The 23,006-nt window shown below is 41.0% G+C and overlaps 1 protein-coding gene and 1 long non-coding RNA gene across 3 annotated transcripts in view; one reads left to right on the top strand and one right to left on the bottom strand.

Moving 5' to 3' along the window:
- The window catches only part of synpo2lb (synaptopodin 2-like b), a 54,994-nt gene that overhangs the window by 20,628 nt on the left and 11,360 nt on the right, over positions 1–23,006 (top strand). The window contains exons 2-3 of one of the 2 annotated variants that reach the window (XM_063070640.1): positions 19,585–19,736; positions 20,536–21,401. In XM_063070640.1, the coding sequence (XP_062926710.1) occupies positions 19,585–19,736; positions 20,536–21,401 (1,018 nt within the window). Of the gene's footprint in view, positions 1–19,584; positions 19,737–20,142; positions 20,251–20,535; positions 21,402–23,006 lie in introns of those variants that run through there. The other variant, XM_063070641.1, reaches the window with a different exon arrangement.
- LOC134358425 (uncharacterized) lies at positions 6,365–21,405 on the bottom strand. The gene is made up of 3 exons (XR_010020871.1): positions 21,267–21,405; positions 13,062–13,211; positions 6,365–7,613 (listed from the first exon to the last, which is right to left on the bottom strand). It is a non-coding gene; the product is annotated as an uncharacterized LOC134358425 (long non-coding RNA).

Genomic DNA, 23,006 nt, shown 5'->3' with positions numbered 1-23,006 from the left:
AGAGAGGAACCTAAAATAGAACCAAGTGTATAACCCTGAACAGATTGTAATTCCAATGCTACCCATTTAGGAATAGATAGTATGTCCCGGTCAAGTAACCAAAATTTCATATGTCGAATATTAATAGCCCAATAATAAAATCTAAAGTTAGGTAATGCTAAACCTCCATCTCTCTTAGCTTTCTGTAAATGTATTTTACCCAGTCTCGGATTCTTATTCTGCCAAATAAATGAAGAAATTTTAGAGTCAACTTTATCAAAAAAAGATTTAGGAACGAAAATTGGTAATGCCTGAAACACATATAAAAATTTTGGCAAAAAAAACATCTTAACTGCATTAATACGACCAATCAAAGTTAAATATAAGGGAAACCATTTAGATGAAAGTTGAGTAATATGGTCTATTAATGGTAAAAAGTTAGTCTTAAATAAATCTTTATGTTTACAAGTAATTTTAATCCCAAGATATGAAAAGTAATTATTAATCAATTTAAATGGAAATTTATAATATAAGGGAAGATGTTTATTAATCGGAAAAAGTTCACTCTTACTAAGATTTAATTTATAACCTGAGAAAAGACCAAATTGTGCTAATAACTCTAAAACAGCAGGAATGGATCTCTCAGGATTAGAAATATATAAAAGTAAATCATCAGCATAGAGTGATAATTTATGGGACTTTAATCCCCGAGTTATCCCAGTAATATTTGAAGATTCTCGAATAGCAATTGCAAGAGGTTCTAATGCAATATCAAATAATAGGGGACTAAGAGGACAGCCTTGTCGAGTACCACGAAAGAGAGGAAAAAAAGGTGAGTTTAAGGAGTTAGTACGAACCGAGGCTACAGGGGAGTGATATAACAGTTTAATCCAGGATATAAATTTCAAGCTAAAATTAAACATTTCAAGCACCTTAAATAAATAAGGCCATTCTACTCTATCAAAAGCTTTCTCGGCATCTAAAGAAATAACACACTCAGGAACGTTTTGTGAGGGAGTATAAACGATATTTAACAATGTACGAATATTATAAAAAGAGTAACGACCTTTAATAAAACCCGTTTGGTCTTCCGAAATAATAGAAGGGAGTACTTTTTCTAGTCTATTTGCTAATAACTTAGAAAAAACTTTAGAATCAACATTTAATAAAGATATTGGTCTATAAGATGCACATTGAGCAGGGTCTTTATCCTTCTTTAGTATTAAAGAAATTGATGCTCTATTAAAAGATTCCGGAAGTTTACCAAGTTTCAAAGAAGCCTCAAAAACCTTATAGAGCCAAGGAATCAATAAAGAAGCAAAACATTTATAAAATTCAACGGTAAACCCATCAGGGCCAGGAGCTTTCCCCAGATTCATAGAAAAAATAACATTCTTAATCTCATCCATTGTAATGGAAGTATCTAATAAAGAAGACATATCCTGTGAAATCAGAGGGAAGTCTAACTTATCTAAAAAATCATTCATATATTTAGAATCTCGAGGAGACTCTGATTGATATAAAGAAGAATAAAAATCACAAAAGGTTTGATTAATCCCCACATGATCCAATATCAATCGATCATTTTGGTTATAAATCTGATTGATTTGAGATTTAACATAATTAGATTTCAATTGATTAGCCAGCAGCTTGCCAATTTTATCACTGTGAACATAAAAATCACTTCTTGTTTTCTTTAATTGGTTTACAATCGAGGACGAGAGTAGTAAACTGTGTTCCATTTGAAGTTCAGTTCTTTGTTTGTATAGCTCCTCAGAAGGAGCCATAACATATTTCTTATCAATTTCTTTAATCTTGTCCACAATTACCATCTCCTCCTGCTTCTGTTTCTTCCTCAAAGCAACGGAATACGAAATAATCTGACCCCGAATATAGGCTTTAAAAGTGTCCCAAAGAGTGTTAACCGAAATATCTTCTGTATGGTTAATTGTAAAAAAAAGCTCAATCTGTTCATTCATAAAATTAACAAAGTCCGAGTCCTGAAGCAACAGCGAATTAAAACGCCATTGTCTATTGTTTGGTATATTGGCCATAATTTTAATAGAAAGCTTAAGTGGAGCATGATCCGAAATGGTTATAGAATCATAATCACATTTAATCACTGAAGGAATGAGACGAGAATCAATGAAAAAATAATCAATTCTTGAATAGGAATGATGAACATGTGAAAAGAAGGAAAAATCTTTTTCCTGAGGATGCAGAAAACGCCAAATGTCCGTCGACCCAGAATCAGAAAGGAAAAAATTAATCAAATTTGCAGATTTATTAGGTAAAGTCCGTAAAGGAGCCGAACGGTCCAAAGCTGGAGATAAACAGGTATTAAGATCTCCGCCCCAAATCAATGAAAACTCGTTCAAATTCGGAAACTGATCAAACAATGATTTATAAAATTCCGGACAATCCATATTAGGAGCATAAACATTAACCAAAACTACTTTTTTATTAAATAATAAACCACTAACCAATAAAAATCTACCATTCGGATCATATACACACTTCGATAATAAGTTTGCTTTGAACTTCACTAATTCACTAGGGCAAGTAACTCATTGCAATGAAGGATCTTTCAAAATGTGCAATTTTGGCTTGGCAATAGAACATAAGTGGATTCTGTCCGTGTGTTTTGCTTAAGGAGTTAGGAAACTAGAATCAAGAGCAGATTCAAGGGAAATTTACTTCCAGCAAACCATTTAAAATGCTCCACATAGTTGTGACTAGGTAATGGAAGAGGTGAAAGTATTTGGTGTGTTAGTAAAACTAAAGTCTCTCTGGTTTCTTTTTCCAAAAACAGAGTTTCCTTGGAAAAATTAAATCATTCTTTGCTTCTTTGAGCTGGTGCATTCCGTTGCATTAGCTCAAGCCTTGAATATACAGTAATGTGGAATGCTCCCTCCCCACTCTCGTGTACTATTTTCGGATGGGGGACATGCACTGCGATAATTTTTATTTTTATCTAGTACCACATGGCATAGAATTCCAAAGCTCATTTACATCCACAAGTATTCGACACTGATTGGGACAGATTGCAGAGATAGAGGACGCCAGGAGAATGGGAAAGACTGGCAATGTGCCTAAAGTCACGTAACCACAATACCAGACAAAGCTATTATGGGTAAAATGCTGACAGCAGGTGCTATCTTGTCTTCAAGTGCTATTTATGTGTGATCCACAGCAGCGTCAATAGCAGCAAGATTTTGAGCAAGTCACTTAATAGATTATTTTCTAAGATACTCTAGGTTTAACTTAACAAATAAAAAAGTCAGATGTTGATCAATTGCCTGCTCCCTATTCCAAAAGATGTCAGTGGATCTAAATGAGAATCAAACTAAAAAATGCAGATGCTGGAAATCTAAAGTAAAATCACTGCTGTGTCGTTCTCTTATTTTTCTTTTCTGTCATGGTTGACTTAATACTGTCTTCAGCATCACTTTCATGTTCTTTATGCATAATCCTTGCAATTCAAATATCTTTCAGGATCTGCCGTGAATATACTCAATGACTCCCAGATACTCAACTCTCAGGGATGGAGTCATAGCCCATTTAGACAAGAAGTTCCTTCCTCCTCATGTCAGTTTTAGAAGAATGACCCCTTATTCTGAAACCAGATCCCTTAGTCCTTGATGTCCCCACTAAGGGAAACATGCTCTCGGCATCCACTCTGCTAATTCCCCCTCAAAATCTGGTATGATTCAATAAGGTCACCTCTCACTCTTCTAAACTCCAATGGGCTTAAGCCCAACCTGTGCAACATTTCTTCATACATTAATTCTTTCATTCTAGGAGTCAACAGTAAACCTTTTCTGCACCGCCTGCTATACAAACACATATTTCCAAAAATATGGATATTAAAACTGTATCATTACTTTAGCCTAGGTCTCACGAGTGTCCTGTAAATTTGCATCAAACCTTTTCTACTTTTGTACATCATATTCCTTACAATATAAGGCAACATTTCATTAGTCTTTCCATCCAGTTGTTGTCCTGAATACCCCCCATTTCTTTCATGCACACAAGCAGCACTGGGGCTGTATCATTGCAATTTTGTCTCACTCAGTTTAAATATTACTTTGCTTTTCAGTGCTTCCTTCTAAAATAACCTAATATTTTCCCACATTATATCCCATCTGCCAATTTCTTGCTGTTCACTTAACTTATTTAAACATTTTCCCAGTCCTTTATGTCCTTTTCACGACTTGTTAACCCACCTACAGCAACAGCCCGCTCCTCCAGATTTCCCAGCTCTCTGAAAATCAGGTTGAGAAATCTGCCCCAGCGTGAACCAGGTTAAACCTGGTACTAATGCAGTAATTTCATTAAACTGGATGAGAGACATCAGCTTCCAGGAAAAAGTAACTACACTTCTACTATTTATTTTGAGTTATAGAGCGTGGAATATGGAATAATACTGTGCGAAAACAGACCTTTCTGCCCAAGATATCTGTGATTCCAAATTAAACTAATCTCTCTCTCTATTCATGTGCCTATCTAAAACCCTCTTAAACTCTACCATTGTACCTGCTTGCACCACTATCCTGGCCATGCATTCCAGGCACCTCTACTCTCTGTGTAAAACTTAACCCTGCACATCTCCCTCCCCACCTTAAAGCTACACCCTTGACTATTTGACATTTCCACCCTGGGAGAAAGATTCTGACTGTGTACCCTATTTTAGTCTACCAATAACTTTTAATTATTTTTATGTGGATGTGCTTTCAGGCTTTTTAATAAGAATAATAAGACAATTAAGAAATCCCAACTTTTTACCAGTGTTACCTTTCACACAGATCCCATGTACTGTATGTGCACTGATGGAGCATCACTGGCTGTCAGAGCTGTTGCTGAGTGCGGCCTATGCTGAGATGGATTCTCCATTGTGCTGAACATGCTGAAATACTGAGAGCCAGGCTCCATGGGGAAGAAAGTGCCAGAGTCTACCTCATGGGGCAAGGTAGATGGCCATTGATTTTGGAGCAATGGATGTCAGTCAAATAAGTCAAGTCTCTGTCTGTACTCTTAGGTATTCATAATGATCCCAAGGTGCTATTTCCAAATAAAATCAGAGATGTTATGTCCTGTTGATACTTATCTCACAACCAACAGCTAAAAAACTGATAGTTGTTATTTGGTTGTTACATCTGTTTCATAGTTTGCTCAACACTGTCCCCCGAACTCTCACCTATCAACTCCCTACCCCAGCACTTGTACATCAGGCTGGCAGGGTGGGTCATTTATAAATGCTCTGAAATTACCCAGGCAACTCCAACAGCTCTTCCCAAATCTGTGGCCTCTTCTACAAGAATGGATAGCTGAAGTTAACACAATCACCAGTGGGATCACCTTCACCAGCACAGTTCAAGAAAAAAAGCTCTTCACCACTTTCTCAAGGGCAAATCGGGATTGGTGGTACATTCTGACCTTTCTAACAAAGCCCTCTTTCCATAAAAATATAAAAACTTGGCATTTGGGTGTCTCCTTATTTGTTGATAAAATTGCTATGATGCTTAGATTCCAATAAATTTTGAGCTTACTTACTTAAGTAATGCAGTAAGCCAAATATCACACATAATATCATGGTGCAAGTTTCCAAGGTAACCATTTATAACATAAGTAAGTGTATCTGCATACTAATTGAGATGTTAATTTATTCAAGATATAATTAGTGAATTAATCATATGATTGGGATGTTGACAGCATGTTGATGTGCAGTTTTGGGAGGATATTAGTGGATCATAGGATTAAGTCGATGTTCTTTTGTTCAACACAGGATTTGGGGGTTATTGGCTAAACAGGCATTAATTACTCATCCTTAGTTGTTCTTAAAAACGTGAGGTTGTGTTTGACTGGTATTCTTTGTTATGATGATCATATGCAATGCTGTTAGCTAATGTTTTCAGGATCTTAACCCAAAGACGAGAGTAAAATATGCCAAACCTGAAATAATGGTACTGATAGTGATCCCATAAACTGCTGCAATTGTCATTTGAGGTGAAGCAAACCAGAGTTAGAGGGCACTTAAAATCCCATGTCATCAGCTGAGAATAATCTTGGACCCCATAGGCAGACTGTAGATAAAAGTGGAGTGGAGAACTTTCAGATTCCAGCATCTGCAATTTTATTTGTTTTCTAGTAGAGAACATGGAACATTTAACTGCAATAGATTTTATCAGATAATTGAAGGTGAAGTTTCTGCTCCATGCTCTTTTATTAAAACACAATTTAATTTGGCTTTAGAGCTCTTAAAAGGTTGCCATGTATGTTCTACGTCACTGCCGAACAATTAAATGTTCCGCATTGAATTCAGAAATAAACTTGTCAATGAGCCTGCTGCCATCTTCCCACTATAAATGATTTTCTTTTCCATTAATGCAGTTGCTAATTCCAAGTTTCTATTAGCATTTCAGCCAGTTGGCTGTTGTTTACGTACATCAACATTAAGTGGAGGTAGCTTGGAGGTGTCACACTGGAACAAAATCCAGGGATCCCCAGCTCTAAACAGAATGATTACCAGAAAGGATGACTTAATATACAAGGATTCCAATAATTAATTAAAGCACAAGATAACTTTGCACCCTTGGCTCGCAAAGTAGGGAAGCTAAGAGAGGAAAGAAATAGAAGAGTGAAGAGCAGGGAAGTAAACAAGCATTACAATATGAAGTCAGTCGGTGAAAATAGGATGCACCTTTTAAAGAACACTTATGGTTGCTGTCCCATGAGTGGGCGTAACTGTGTCTCATTGCTTACTGGGGAATGGTATACACACATTCCAGATAAGTTAGTGCCCTAAATAAACTGTGTGTAGGGAGATAATGCATGTGAAATGACAGCCAAGCACTGTGCCTGCAATGTGTGGACTGCCTGCAATGACACCTGTCATTGAGACACCTGCTATTTTCGGCCATTGAGTAACTTGGGATTTGCCTTCAGCTCAACTTGGCAAAGCAGCAGCGCAGGGTCGCAGGACAGACATTTGCAATGCAGAGCAGTTTTTGGTCATTCTGTTTGTTGAGCTAAGCAGACATGGACGATACAACTGCTTTTAAATGTCACATCCTCTGAGATGTTTTAGCTTTCATTTTAATATTATTGTTTATTACGTTTTGATACCTAACCATGAAACAACCTTTTAAGAGAAATAAGATTGAAGAGGACCTATAGCTTCTAGTATTTGGTATTGTCCAAATTATTATGTGCATGCATTCAGGACGTCACACTGATTGAATTAATTGAAATTTATTAATCAAAAAATATAAGTAATCGTAAACACCAGCTAATAGAACAAGTCAACACCACTTGACCCATTAAGCCAGCTGACTTGGTGAGTTGCTGATCTTTGATTTCTTTTGCAGCACGGTCGTGTAGCGTTTAGCACAACATTATTACAGCTCACGGCATCAAAGTTTGGAGTTAATTCCAGAGTCCTCTGTAAGAAACTTTGCATGTTCTTCACACGTGCACATGGGTTTCCTCTGGATGTTCTGGTTGCCTCGAGAGTCCAAAGTAGATTGATTGGTCATTGTAAATTGTCCTGTGACTAGGTTAGTGTTAAATTGGTAGCTTGGCAGTGTGGCTCGGTGGGATGGAAGGACCGTTCCGTGCGGTATCTCAAAATAAATCTAAAAATAAAACCAAAAAAAAATCAAAGGAAGCTCAGATGGCCATCGTTGTTAACCATTGCTCTGCAAGAGCACAATCATCATAATGATTGATCTTCCTTCTTATTTATCATGAAACATATATGCTGTTATTTCCAATGTCACTAACTTAGAGGCATACAAGTCATAGAACACTGCAGCACAGAAGCAGGCTATTCAGCCCATCTAATCAGGCTGAACTATTAATCTGCTTAATCCCATTGACCTGCAACCGGACCATTGCCCTCCATACTCCTTCCGTCCATGTACCTACCTACGTTTCTCTTAAATGTTGAAATCGAGCCCGTGTTCACCACTTCAGCTAGCTGCTTGCTCTACAGTCCCACCAGCCTCAGACTGAAGTTTCCCCTCAGAAAAGGTAGTAGGGATAGTCTGGGTAATTATAGACCAGTGAGCCTTACATCTGTGGTGGGAAAGCTATTGGAAAAGATTCTTAGAGATAGGATCTATGGGCATTTAGAGAATCATGGTCTTATCAGGGACAGTCAGCATGGCTTTGTGAAGGGCAAATCGTGTCTAACAAGCCTGATAGAGTTCTTTGAGGAGGTGACCAGTCATATAGAGGAGGGTAGTGCAGTGCATGCGATCTACATGGATTTTAGTAAGGCATTTGACAAGGTTCCACATTATTCAGAAAGTCAGAAGGCATGGGATCCAGGGAAGTTTGGCCAGGTGGATTCAGAATTACCTTGCCTGCAGAAAGCAGAGGGTCGTGGTGGAGGGAGTACATTCAGATTGGAGGGTTGTGACTAGTGGTGTCCCACAAGGATCTGTTCAGGGACCTCTACTTTTCGTGATTTTTATTAACGACCTGGATGTGGGGGTAGAAGGGTGGGTTGGCAAGTTTGCAGATGACACAAGGTTGGTGGTATTGTAGATAGTGTAGAGGATTGTCGAAGATTGCAGAGAGCCATTGATAGGATGCAGAAGTGGGCTGAGAAGTGGCAGATGGAGTTCAACCCGGAGAAGTGTGAGGTGGTACACTTTAGAAGGACAAACTGCAAGGCAGAGTACAAAGTAAATGGCAGGATACTTGGTAGTGTGGAGGAGCAGAGGGATCTGGGGGTACATGTCCACAGATCTTATGGGGTGTTAGCTTTCATAAGTTGAGGGATAGAGTTTAAGAGTCACGATATAATGATGCAGCTCTATAAAACTCTGGTTAGGCCACACTTGGAGTACTTCTGTCCAGTTCTGATTGCCTCACTATAGGAAGGATGTGGAAGCATTGGAAAGGGTACAGAGGAGATTTACCAGGATGGTGCCTGGTTTAGAGAGTATGGATTATAATCAGAGATTAAGGGAGCTAAGGCTTTACTCTTTGGAGAGAAGAGGATGAGAGGAGACATGATAGAGATGTATGAGATATTAAGAGGAATAGATAGAGTGGATAGCCAGCACCTCTTCCCCAGGGCACCACTGCTCAATACAAGAAGACATGGCTTTAGGGTAAGGGGTGGGAAGTTCAAGGGGGATATTAGAGGAAGGTTTTTTACTCAGAGAGTGGTTGGTATGTGGAATGCACTGCCTGAGTCAGTGGTGGAGGCAGATACACTAGTGAAGTTTAAGAGACTACTAGACAGGTATATGGAGGAATTTAAGGTGGGGGCTTATATGGGAGGCAGGGTTTGAGGGTTGGCACAACATTGTGGGCCAAAGGGCCTGTAATGTGCTGTACAATTCTATGTTCTATGTTCTCATTGTTATGTTTGTGGTACTAGGAAGCTCGGTGGCCGTGAGTAACACACACGAGAGTGGGAAAGGTGTGGAACAGGCATGCTGCTGTTAATTTGCTTGTAAGTCATCTACCCAGAATGCCCTCTCACATTGCGTTCAGTATGTAACACACAGGGAAGCTTGACGACAACCCTCAAGGGTCAAAATAGGCATGAATACATAACTTATTCCCCTCCCCCCGGCTTATTATAAAGTTTTCTTCTCCTTCCCATTCACAGATCAGTTGCTGACCTATTAAAATTCGATGGAGTAATCATGAAACATCAACCAACAACCAACAAACAAAAAGATTTTTTTCTTAACTAGGGAAAGAGGGTAGACTACCTCTATTCCCAAACATAACCCTGGGATAGTATGCCTCATGTGCTGAGTGTTAGTCACTAGAGTAGAGCTTCAATCTGTCTGGAGGCTGCCAGTTCCTGTGAGGGTACCAACAACTCGGGGATGATGCCAAAGTCATTTTATCCCATGGTGGTATATCTATAGATCTTGGCTCGGGTACTATGTTGTCAGTAGGGGCCACCTCAGAAAGCACAGGTGATGGGGGAGTACTAGCTGTGTCATTTGATCTCAGTGGAAGTTCTACAGTCATTGCCTCAGAATCTTGTCACATTTCTGCAACTGGATCAGTTTGTGTTAGTTTTCAGTAGCTTCAGAAGTGGGCCACAGCTGATCAACATGCCTTATCTGGATACTGTGGTTACTAGTTTTCACTGTGTACGACAGGAGACCAGTTCGTGCCACCACTGTCGCAAGAGTCCACTTTGTGTGTGTGTGTGTATTTTGTGTGTGTCTCTATCTCTCTCTCTAAATATATATATATATATATATAGAGAGAGAGAGAGAGAGATAGGGTGCCTAAAAATTTTGCACTGTATTGGTGTCATAAAAGAAAACAAATATCATGACATATGTGAGTTATGATAAATCTTATTCTGATATGGGTCTCTATTATGGACAAAGAGTGGGAAGGAGTCTGGGAGAGGGGTATCATGGTTGGGAAAAGGAGAGGGGAGAGGGGAGGTAGAGTGAAGCACCAGAGAGACATTCTGTAATAATCAATAGCCAATTGTTTGGAATCAAATGACCTTGCCTGGTGTCTCAGGCTGGGTGAGTCTGCATCGCACCATCCCCCACCCATGGTACTCCTTCTCTGCCACCTGTCCCACATCCCTCCCAAGGTGCTCCACCCTCACCATTCCCAACATCCTTTGTTCCTGCCAGATTTACAAATTCACTCTCTGCTCCACATTGACTAATACAGTACTGTGCAAAAGACTTGGTCATCCTAGCTATGTGTATGCACCTAAGACTTTTGCACAGCACTCTAGTTCTGGGCAAATCCTCTCCCTCTCTCCTGCCATGAAACGTCTGTACTTCACTTTGGCATGTCTCTCTGCTTGGGTTTTCTGTTCATTGGGTTTTGTGTTTGGGGGTTTTAGCAGATCAAGCCAGGTGTGAAGCTGTCTTCTCATCAGTGCAGTGGCTGGAGCCACTTTGGTGATGGCATGAGGTGTGTTGCAGTATGTCAGCAAGAAAGTGCTAAGGCTTCCCTCTGAAGTCTTGAGGCTTGTTTCATTGTCTGTATGAATCATTCAAAAAGGCAATTAGTGGCTGGATAATATGGTGCTGACTTGATGTGCAGAATCCATTTGCTTCCATAAGCGCCTTAAATTCTTCAGACAGGAGTTGTGGGCCATTGTCACTTACAAGCTATTGAGCAATCCAAAAATGGCTAAAGATGGAATGTAGCTCCTCAGCGCATTTTTCAGATGTACTGCTCTTTATGATGGCAATCTCAGGCCATTTTCTGTGTGCATCCACTATAACGAAGAATATGTGGCCCTGTATAGGTCCTGCAAAATCCTGTGTTATGGTTCTTCAGGCCATTCTCATGGATGCAAAGGAGCAAGTTGAGGAACATTTCCCGATTGCTGATAACGTGGGCATGCTTTGGTTTTCTATCCAAAGGTCACATCCAGTCCTGACCACCAGAAGTAGCTGTGTGCAATTTCTTTCATGCGAGCTACATACAGTGTCCTGTATGCAGCTCGTTAAGGAATTGCTTTCTGAATGGTGGCGGAATGACAACATGGTAGCCCCGTAGTAAGCATCCTATTTGGACTGTGAGCTCCTTCCATTGAGCCTGGTAAGGTTTCAATTCTATGGTTGGCTCTCCTTTCCATTCGTGAGTTACCATGACCACACTTTAGATAGAACAGAGTCAGTATGTTTGTGATTCTGGACTTATGCCGCAATTATTGGAGCTGTAGGTACTTCCTTGAAGTAAAGGGTCTCCTTTGGGGATGCCTGGATAGTCTGGATCATCCATCAGCATTCGAATGGTGCCTGGATCTCCTGTACTTTGTATTGTTATGATGTGCAGATAGTAACAGAGCCCAGTGTTACATTCGGCAATGTTGCAGCAGCTATATTTCATTAGGAGTTTGAAGAGATTTGGTTTGTCACCTGAAACACTCAAAAACATCTATAGATGTACTGTGGAGAGTATTCTGACAGGCTGCATCACCATCTGGTATGGGGTGGGGGGGGGGGGTGGCTACTGCACAGGACCGAAACAAGCTACAAAAAGTTGTAAAATTAGTCAGCTCCATCTTGGGTACTAGCCTCTGTAGTATATGATATATGATTATGAGGACATGCAGTCCCCTTTTATTGTCATTTAGTAATGCATGTATTAAGAAATGATAAAATGTTTTTCCAGAAAGATATCATGAAAACACACGACAAACCGACTTATAAACTAACAAAAACCACATAATTATAACATATAGTTACAACAGTGCAAAGCAATACCATAATTTGATAAGAACAGACCATGGCACAGTAAAAGTCTCAAAGTCTCTCGAAAGTCCCATCATCTTCAAGGAGTGATGCCTCAGAAAGGGGCATCCATTACTAAGGACCCCCATCACCCAGGACAAGCCCTCTTCTCATTGTTACCATCAAGAAGGAGGTACAGAAGCTTGAAGGCACACACTCAGTGATTCAGGAACAGCTTCTTCCCCTTTACCATCTGACTCCTAAATGGACATTGAATCCATGAACGCTACCTCACTTGTTTATATTATTTCTGTTTTGCACTATTTTTAATCTCACTATTTAATATACATATATATACTTAATGTAATTGATTTACTTATTTATTTTTTCTTTCTGCATTACCATGTATTGCATTGAACTGCTGCTGCTAAGTTAACAAATTTCATGACACATGCAGGTGATTCAACTAGCAACCAATGCCGGCAAGTCAGGGGGTGATGTTTCGTCAGTAGTGTAAATCATTGACCAAGGACAATTGCGAGTACTTCCTGCCCAATCTGGGCATTGTGGCTTTCTGCCTTGCTTAATGTCCTTGATGCGAAAGTGATTGGACACTCATCACCCAATGGCATGATGTGTGAGATAACTGCCCCCACACCATAGGGTGATGCATCACAGAACAACTATGGGCAATGACACATTGACGTGGGTATGTGCTTCAGATTGTGACAAAGCTGTTCTGGCCTTTTTGAAAGCCTCTTCACAGCAATCTCTCCACAGCCACTGTGTTATTTAAAAACGCATGTAGTGGTTTCGACATGCTAGCCAGGTTAGGAACAAACTTAATTAGTATGTTAGTAGTCCTAAGAAAGATCTTAATTGACTTACATTCTGTGGTGATAGAGCCTCCATGATTACTTTAACCTTTGATGGTGCCTTGCGAAGCCTGGAGTTGTCGACGACATGGCCCAATTTTCAATGGAAGGTTGAAAGAATTCACACTTGTCCTTCTGGACCCGTAGCCTATATTCCTTGAGCCTATTTTGAGGAATAAGTCATCAAAATAGCACTGCACCCTTGTCAACCTGCTCAGGATCTGGTCCTTTGCTTACTGAAAATGTGCGAGACCCAAGGTGATACCAAACGGAAATCTTCAGTACCTGAATATCCCTTTGTGAGTCACTATGGTCAATAGTTCCTGTGACTCTGGCTCCACATACTTCCTTAAGTCAATCTTACTAAGTGTCTGTCCTCCAGCCAGTCCTGCAGAAAGGTCATCAATGAGGGGAAAAGTGTATTGTTCAGCTGTAAGATCTGGGTTAATTGTTACCTTGAAGTTTCCACAAGTCTTAAAGACCCATCCCTTTTTAGGACAGGAACAACTGGAGTTGCCCATTTACTCACACACACTGGTTCCACTAACTTACTCCGGATGAGTCTTTCCAATTCAGTCCCAACCTTTGGTTTAGACTGTAAGACCATAGGAGCAGAATTAGGTCATTTGGCCCATCAAGGCTGCTCCGCCGTTTCATAGAACATAGAACAGTACAGCACAGTACAGGCCCTTCGGCCCACAATGTTGTGCCGACCCTTAAACATCATGGCTGATCCATTTCCTTCTCAACCCCATTCTCCTGACTTCTCCCTATAACCTTTCATGCCCTGACTAACCAAGATGCTATCAACCTCCGCCTTAAATACACTCAATGACCTGGCCTCCACAGCTCACTGTGGCAAAGAATTCCATAGATTCACCACCCTCTGGCTGAAGAAATTCTTCCTCATCTCCATTTGAAATAGACGTCTCTCTATTCTGAAGCTGGGTCCTCTGGTTTGAGGGCATATAGAACAGGCCTTGCCTTCAGGCATTTGGGTAAATTTACTCTGGATCTGAATCTTTGTGGTATGTCAGGCTTAACAGTGATTCTTTTCATCCAGTCCAGTTCTGTCTTGAATACTTCTGCGTGTTTCTTCAATACCTCTTGTAGACCAGTGCTCTCAACAATCAAGTGCACCTCGTGCTAGTTGAGTTTGAGCTGCTCCAGCCACGAGTGGCTCAGAAGTGCTGGATGACTACATTTAAAGATGTACCATGTTAGCTTCTTTCTCTGTTTGTTGATTTCCGCTGTAACATGTACTACTCCCCTCACTGGAATAACCTTACCAGTGTAAGTCTTTAAAGTCAACATTGCTCCTTCTAGGGTAAGATGCTGCAATTTCTCCTTGTAAACTATTTCTGACACCAGCGATACTGCAGTACCTGTGTACTCCTGCATGGTCACTGTGGCCCCATCCAACCAGGGGTCACCCAATAGCCATATTTGGGTCCCGAAACAGATAAAACATACAAAGCTTCTTCAACCACAGAGTGAGAGTCATTCAGTCCATGCTCAGTATGCTCCATCTTGTACAAGTGTTTCTTTTTGTTTTTCCAAAAGTCATTTTTCTTTATGACAGTGTTTTTGGTTGACAGTGTCTTTTTACTTTCACAAGTATGTTCAATATATCCCTATTTGCCACTGCTTCAGCAATCTAAATCCTTATACCAGCATTCTTTTGCTGAATGCCCAGCTTTATCACAAGGGTAAAACTGATTACCAATAGGTTTCTTATTCTTAAAGTCAGAGGAAATTTTATGAACTTGGGAAGATGCGCTTAATCGCTATGCTTCTTTAGCTGCCATCTCCATAGCCGTCCTAATCTCAATGACCTATCTGTAATGCTTGTCTGTCTTCTGTAAGCAAATGGTTCTGGATTGGTTTACCGCACAGACCACATGAGTCTACACGTAATGTGTCATTCAGCAAAGGCCCAGTGTTCAGACAATTGCTTCAGCACTGCCACAAACTGTGAAATAAGCTCACCTTCTTCTTGATTCCTTTTATGAAATCTAACCCACTCAGTAATAATCAAAGGTTTAGGTGAACAGTGGTCCTTTAAGACTTTAACTATGTCCTCATAAGGTTTATTGTCAGGCTTAGCGGGTTGCACAAAACTGCCTAATAAAGTAAACATTTTTGCACCCATCACAGTCAGGAAAGTTGGAGCATGATATCATCTGAAATTTGATTTGCCAGCGCAAAACATGCAAATCGTTCAGTATATGATCTCCATTGCTCTGTAGTTTCATGATACAGCCCCATACTTCACAATTTTCAAACTCAGTCCTTGTCCAGAAAAGTTAACTAGTCTTATCCATCTCTCCCTCTCCCTCTCTTACTCGTTCTATTTAACCATCCCTTTCTTGTTCTCTCCCCTCAGTTTCTCACTCATCACGCTTCCAGTGCTGTTTCTCTTGCTCACCCACATTACACGGCGGTACACCGCTGGCGTTGCACATGGATATTCCTTGCCGAAGGGAACACAGCATTAAATATCACATGAGGATTTGTCACTTCGTCACCAATTGTTGTGCTTTTGGTACTGGGAAGCCAGGTGGCCATGAATAACGCACACGAGAGACAGAGAGGTGAGAAAAGCTTGACAGCAACCCGTAAGGGTCAAAATATGCACTCAAGTTCCACTTAAGTATTTCACCTTTCACTCTTAAACCATGGCCTCGTCAAGTCTCACCCAACCTCAGTGGAAAATGCCTGCTTACATTTACTCTATCTATACCCCTCATAATTTAGCACACCTCTATCAAATCTCCTCTCCTTCTCCTATGCCCTAAGGAATAAAATCCTAACCTATTCAACCTTTCCCTGTAACTTCTTCCTAACATTCTTGATAATGCTAATAACTTCAGCTTGTCTACACAGTCAGTCGCATTCTTGCCTGAACTTGAGACATTTTTAAGTTCTACATCTTCTCACAAAGCTGCCAGTGAGTGGTGCGATCTAATCTTGAGATCAGTCCAAAACTGATTTCCCCAATCAATCCATCAGAAAAAACCTTAAGATTATTAAATTACCGTCTATGGGAGATTACTGTGCACAAATAGGCTGATGCATTTCCTATGTTACAGAAATGCCTACACTTGTCAATCACTTTGAGACATCTTGCGGCTGTGAAGATACTGGGGGAAATGAAAGAACTCCAGTGCAAATCTCCTTGTGCTGCTCACAAGTCTCACACTAGAATTACATTCAGTGACCACTTTATTAGGTATATCTGTACCCCTGCAAATATCTAAGCAGCCAATCATGTGGCAGCAACTCAATGTATAAAAGACAAGCTGAAGAGTCTCAGTTGTTGTTCAGACCAAACATCAGAATGGGAGAGAAATATGATCGAAGTGACTTTGACCATGGAGTGATTGTTGGTGCCATTCTTGGCACTTTCAGTATTCCAGACACTGCTGATCTCCTGAGAGTTTCAAGCACACAGTCTCGTAGAGTTTTCAGAGAATGATGCAATAAACAAAAACATACAGTGAGTGACAGTTTTATGGGTGAATGAGAGAGGTCAGAGGAGAATGGCCGGACGGGTTCAAGCTGACAGGATGGCGACAGTAACTCAAATAACCACGTTTCAGCAGTGATGTGCAAAATGGCATGTGAACACACCGCACATTGAACCTTGAAGTGGGTGGGATAAAGCAGCAGAAGTCCATGGACATCACTCAGTAGCCACTTTGTTCAATGCAAGAGGTAATAAAGTGGCCACTGAATGTACTTTTTTGTTAAATCTTTTTTTTAGCCTGTGATCTCTAGTTCTTAACCACTCCATCAAAGCTGACCACCATCAATTCTGTCCCCATCCTTTGTCATTGTTTATACCTCAGTCTAATTTGCCTTCATCTTCATCCATTGTAGAATGCCTTACTGTAGTCCCTCCTACTGGGAACCAAACTTGCAAATCCAGACATTCTCTGTGTCTGCAACACCCTGAGAAATCTTCTTCCCTTGATTGACAGCTGCCAGTGGGATTTGTTTAATTTTTGGACTACAGGAATCAGGGCAGTTTATGAAAAGTGAAATATTATTTCTATGAAGTAACTCCATTAAATTATTTCCATACTTCAGAACAAAAACAGTTAGCATTACTTGGATTTTTATCTTGCAAAATTTCACAGGTCAAATAGCACCTGTGCAGAGAGAACAGTTATCTGAGGAAATATATTTGAAATAAAATATTAAAGCGGTTTCTCTCACCGTAGAGGCTGCCTGACTTGCTAATGATTTTCAGTATTTTCTGTCACATTTCTAACATCTGCAGTGTTTTGTCTCTGAAATTTTAGGCTGTACAGCAACAATAAAATACAAATTTCTGGTCATCCCAACAGACTTCAGTTGTCAGAGAGATGTACGGTGCAGAATTGAGTCCTTCAGCCCTCCAGGTCCATGCTGGACGTTCTGCCATCTAAATACATTTGCCCACATTAGGTCCATATCCTTCTGTCCTTGTCTATTCAAGTACCTGACTAAATGGCTCTTAAACATAATCCTTCTCTCTGATTCCACCACCTCCTCTAGTGGTGCATTCCAGACATCAATCACTCTATGTAAAAAAAATTGTTTGATCTTTATTTCAGTCCTTTCCTGGAAGGATCTTCCTGACGCACAAACAACAGTCATCTTTTGATATTTCACCCACTTGCACTGTTTGATCACGGGCAAACTATTCAATAAAGTCATCACGGCCAACCTCGATGTAATCCTCCCCCAATAACTATGTCAGAAGTCATAGAGTCACAATCAGGATCTGGACTATGACTAATATTCCCTGCTGCTATATCTGGAGAGAGTTGTACTGCTTTCATTATCAATTATCTGAAATCTGGTGTCATATAATCCAATAAGTCATCTATATTTTATTGTCCTCACTGTTTCTAGATATAGGAATCTGAATTCTACATTACACTAACATTTCTTTTTTCTATTGGCACTGGACTGTTTTTCTGTGAGTCATTAGGAGATCTTAAGGGAAAACAGGGTACTTCAAATAACACAAAATGCTGGAGGAACTCTGCTGCTCATGCAGCATCTATGGAAACATGAGGTTTAGCTCCTTCAGCCTGACAGTGGCTTCATCATAACCATAGCGTGAAGGTGGTTCACTACGCAATTACCTATTCTACATTGCATCTCACTGATGTAGAGGAGATCACACCAAATACAGTAGATAATCTTGACTCGCCTCACCTGAATGGATTGTTTAAGTCCTGAATGATGGCGAGGGAGGAGATGAATGGGAATATGTAGTACTTGTGCCGCTTGCAGGGCTAAGTATCAGGAGGGTTGGATGAACAAGGAAGTCACGGAAAGAGCGAACCCTGCGGAATGCAGAGAGTGGGTGGGGGGGAGGGGAGGAGAGGTAAAGATGTACTTAGCGGTACCTCAAGTAAATAGTTGACACTTTTTTAACCTGACAAGCTTCAGGTCATTTTGATTCTTTAAGTATGTCAATATTCTGCACTGACCTTGTTCAGCCTAGATGGGTTTTGAAGACACTTGTCAATTAATGATCAGTAACAGAATTGTTGAAAAATGGAACTATTCCTGGTTGTGTATGATCAGTCACTGGTAGCAATTTCTCAGTTTGGACTGACCCCACCTCTGAATGATGAGTTTGTTCATGTTGACCTACTATTTATACTTCCAGGATAGTTGGTAATCTAGGAAAAAATTACAAATGTTTTTAGAAGTGATTGTGCTGCGCTTGAGTCTTTACCTAAGTATAGTTGTATATTGACAAATGAAAAGCTTAGGCATGGACCAACTCAATTGGATAATGGATTAGAATGTAATGAATAAATGTATATATTTTTTTAAAAGTAATTATATATTTAAAATGCAATTTTATTAATACAGCAGAAAATGATTTTTTACAAAATTGAGCATTTTTAATCAGTATTACAACCTTTGGTACAATTCTTAATAATCAAAGTTGACTTTATGAATTCAATTTAACCATTTATTGGCTTCATTGGTGTACAATGGTCACAATGGAATAAATTATATATACCTTATACATTGTAGGTACATATTCGGAAAAGAACTAATGATGTGTTTTGTGCCTTTGTATTTCTAACAGCAGCCTGAATTGGTGCAATTTTCAGCAATGTGTAATGGTATCAAACTAACCCCCACCCCCCAGATAAAGGGGTTTGGCCAGTTTTCAGGCTGAATTTTAGCACAACACATTAAAAACCAGCTTCACTTGCTGAAACTCATTTGTCACTGGGTGCACTCCTACTGGAAAATTCTCAGTATTTTACTCTGGATTGGCTGATTGTATTGCTCTGAAAGTAACAGCCCAGCCAAGCACAGATCATGTCTGGCTGAACGGGATGAGAAATTCATTTTTTCCAAGTAAAACTTAGGCAGCTTTTTGTTCCATGAGATTAGGATTCATTTGTTTCATGTGAAGGGGATAAAAATGGTGTAAAATAATGAAGTTGGGACACCAGCACGATTCCTAGAAATGGGGCCTCAAATCACAGAACTTTTTAATTGGCTTATTCCAGGTGCGGAAGCGAGGGAAAGCTTGTAGAGGTGGGTTACGTGAAAATGATATCCTATTGACTATCAATGGAAGATCTTGCAGTGGAATTTCACATGCAGATGCCATGAACATCATCGATTCTTCCGATGGGACACTGCGCATCTGGGTCAAGAGGTACCAAATATGAACCATGCAGATAGCTTAAAAATGGGGTCTTTATAAAAATATTTTATACTCCTTTTATGTTTAGATGTTTGGGAAACCCAATTAATTTGTGTTAAATGATAAAGGAATATGATAACAGTAAATGCAGAGATGTTATTCCGTTTGGTGGGGAATCCAAAGCCCCTCAGTGCAATTGTGGTGAGATATTTCCTGTGGATCCTGTCCTTCATCTCTATTTCAGGCACGTCAACCTGACTAAGCATGAGCATGAAGCCGAGATGGGCTTATGATACATTCATAGCTGAACACTGTACTCACATGTACTGGCCAAGTTCCCAGTGGTTAAATAATTGAAGCACAATGTGTCTCTGGAGGAATGTTGAACCCCTCTGGCTTAGAGAGGCATTGGTGGGAATGAATCATCAAGTGTAGTCAAGGCTGAGAATCTCTTAGGTACATCTCAGCCTGAGATACATTTGGAAGATATGGGGATAGCAGGGATTATGGGAATCAAAGAGGAAAGGTAAGTGTTGGATCAGACTGGAAGGAGTTATGTAACCAACTGCTACCTCTACTTTGCATGCCCCTACCCTACAACCTTCCTGGAGATTCCTATATTCATTCTATAAGTGTACCTATATGAGCTGGAGGAAAGGGATGAGGTGGAGGGACTCTGGCACTCGCTGGGACGCCCTTGCCCACTTATCTCATATAGGCCCGTGAGATGTCAGTAATCCAGGAGGGTGCAGGTCCATCATGCTCAATTGTTCCAAAGCTCCTGATCCCAGTAACTTGAATCCTCTTCTAGGATGACGTCCAACCCGGCAACTGGCAGCTTTCAATCTGAGGCCGGCCTCGCCACCGCCCCCCGTGCACGGAGCCAAGACTCTTCAAAAGCCCCCCGGCAGATGCCTGAACCCCCCAGTGTGAAGCAGGAAGCGGCCAGCGGCGCCAGGGGACTCAGGAGTCAGCTTGAGAGCTACACATCGCCCCCGGACAGCGAGGCTTACTACGGCGAGACCGACAGTGACGCGGATCACACTGCGAGCGAGAGGCAGCGAAGGCAGAGGCGGCGCTGGCCCGGTCCCCGACCCCCGGTGCGGGGATCGGCCGATGAGGCGTCGGAGCAGAGCGAGTACGACAGCGCCCCGGAGCACGTCTGGAGCCCCCTGAGCCCCTTGTCGCCGGAACCAGCAGCGCCCACCCGGCTGGAGCCTACCAGCCTCACCCAGGGGGCGATCCCAAGGATGTTTCAGCCTCGGAAGGTGGAAGCCAAGATTAACATTTGGCAGCCCAAGGTGGAGGTTGCCACATACCCTAAGCCTAGCATCACCCAGCCCATTTCCACCCCCGCCAGTCTCACCCACCCCATTTCCAGCAACCCAGCGACTAACCCCTCCTATCCCAACTTGAACCCCATCTATGCCAGCACCTGGTCCGCCCAGTCCAGCGGCGAGGACAGCGCCCTGCGACAGGGCAACCTGGGCACATCGGAAGCTGACAGCGGATTTCAGGAGGTACCCGCCCACGCTGGCTCACCTGAGCAGAAGCTGCTGCCGGCCGCCGGCGTGCCCAGCCTGAGAGAGACGCAGCTGGTGCCCATGGTGGGCCCAGTCAACAACCCCGTGGATGAGGCGCTGACGACCACCTACAAACAGAAGGCCAAGCAAGCCAGTAAGTTTTATTTTGATACCTTCCAAGACGACCTTAAGTGATTTAAAACTCTGATGTCTCTCCTGACTTGTTCTGTGTGCTGCTATTTAGGGGAACATGAGCTGGGAAAAAGGTCTAAAGGATATGAGGTCAACTCTCTGAAAAGCGCCTGAGTTGCTATCTGTTACTTGATAGTCTGGGTGATGTCATTGTAGGTGGGACAAGACTAAAACTGTTTCAACATACCGACTGTGATAGCTGGTTGATGTTGACATTGATTTTTCTCTCCCTCTCTCTCTAGCTGCCTATAATGATGTGAACCTTTAAAGCTTTTGGAATAAAATAGAATTCTAACTTCCATCGAAAAATCACCTAACACATTAAAGTAATTAGATTCAAAACTAATTACTATGGTGGGATGTGGGTAGTGGTGATGTCAGCAAAGGGTAGGTATATATGTGCGTATATATACACACACACTTTGGAAGTGAGGCTTTGTGACTGCTGGTCATGGGCTTTGAGAAATGCAGATCAGGGCAGTAAGGTTAAGAGCTTTATAAGGAATTTTAGAGTGCTGGATTGCAGTGATGAGTAGAGACAGGGGGAAGGGAGTGGGGGAATGCGTTGACAGAAAATCAAAGGCTGAGCATGGGGTTGAGGCTTGAGGGAGTCGTTTTTAGTACATTGCAATGCCATCAAGGAGAGTTACAGATAAAGAGGCATATCTTGTCTAATGCTCATGAACTGCTGACACCAATGACCTATTTAAGCATCTCATATTTAAAATTAAACATGCCTTAAATTCTACATGGAGACGAGAATTGCCCTGTTGAAATGAGGCACTGCTACAATTTGCAGATTTTTTTCCCCATTGGGAGCAATTTATAGATTCAAAGTATATTCAGCATTTGACCATGTTTACCTGAATTTTGAAACAATGCTTTCTTGCTCATCCCAAAGTTAAGGCTGAGAAGTATTTCTATGACGTCTTTGTCAAAGACGTTGTCACATTCATTCTTGTGTCAATTGCCACAATATGTTGTTTTTGGTGAAATAGCTTTTGTCCCGGAAAAAAATCTCCTGAAGGTCAGTGTGAGCGCAGACAGATGCTTGTTTCCATCACAGAACTAGTTGGTATGTAACCGGGTAAAAATAGTTGAACTGACAGAAGTTCTCAACCATCCTTTTGTCTGGTCTGACAAGGGGAGTAAAAAGCGATAGAGAGCTTAGCAGACTTACAGTCCTGGCCTCAATCCAGACTGTGACAGATTGCAATCTCTCCATGGAATTGAGAACACAGATTATTAGTCCAAGTGCTATCAGAATGCAAAGCTCACAAACTCAATCAAAAAAGAACACCAGCAACCATCAAATTTATGCAGGTATTTGAATGTGTATGTATATTTGAATGTGTTAGCTGATTTTACGATGAATTCTGTACTGTGTATAAAAGTTTTGCAACCAAAGTTGGTTTCATGCCTATAATCTAAAGTAAGGTGGAAAGTCAGAATTTTAGCATAATGTTATTTCATTTGATGTGTTTTATTTATTTAGCAAAAAGATATGGAAATTTTAGTTTCTTCTTGGATATTCTTTACTGCAGAAATAGATGTACAAAAGGTTTAG

The sequence above is a fragment of the Mobula hypostoma genome, chromosome 18 (assembly GCF_963921235.1).
Source record: "Mobula hypostoma chromosome 18, sMobHyp1.1, whole genome shotgun sequence".
NCBI classification, from domain to species: Eukaryota; Metazoa; Chordata; class Chondrichthyes; order Myliobatiformes; family Myliobatidae; genus Mobula; species Mobula hypostoma.
This window is presented reverse-complemented; position numbering and strand designations above follow the sequence as displayed.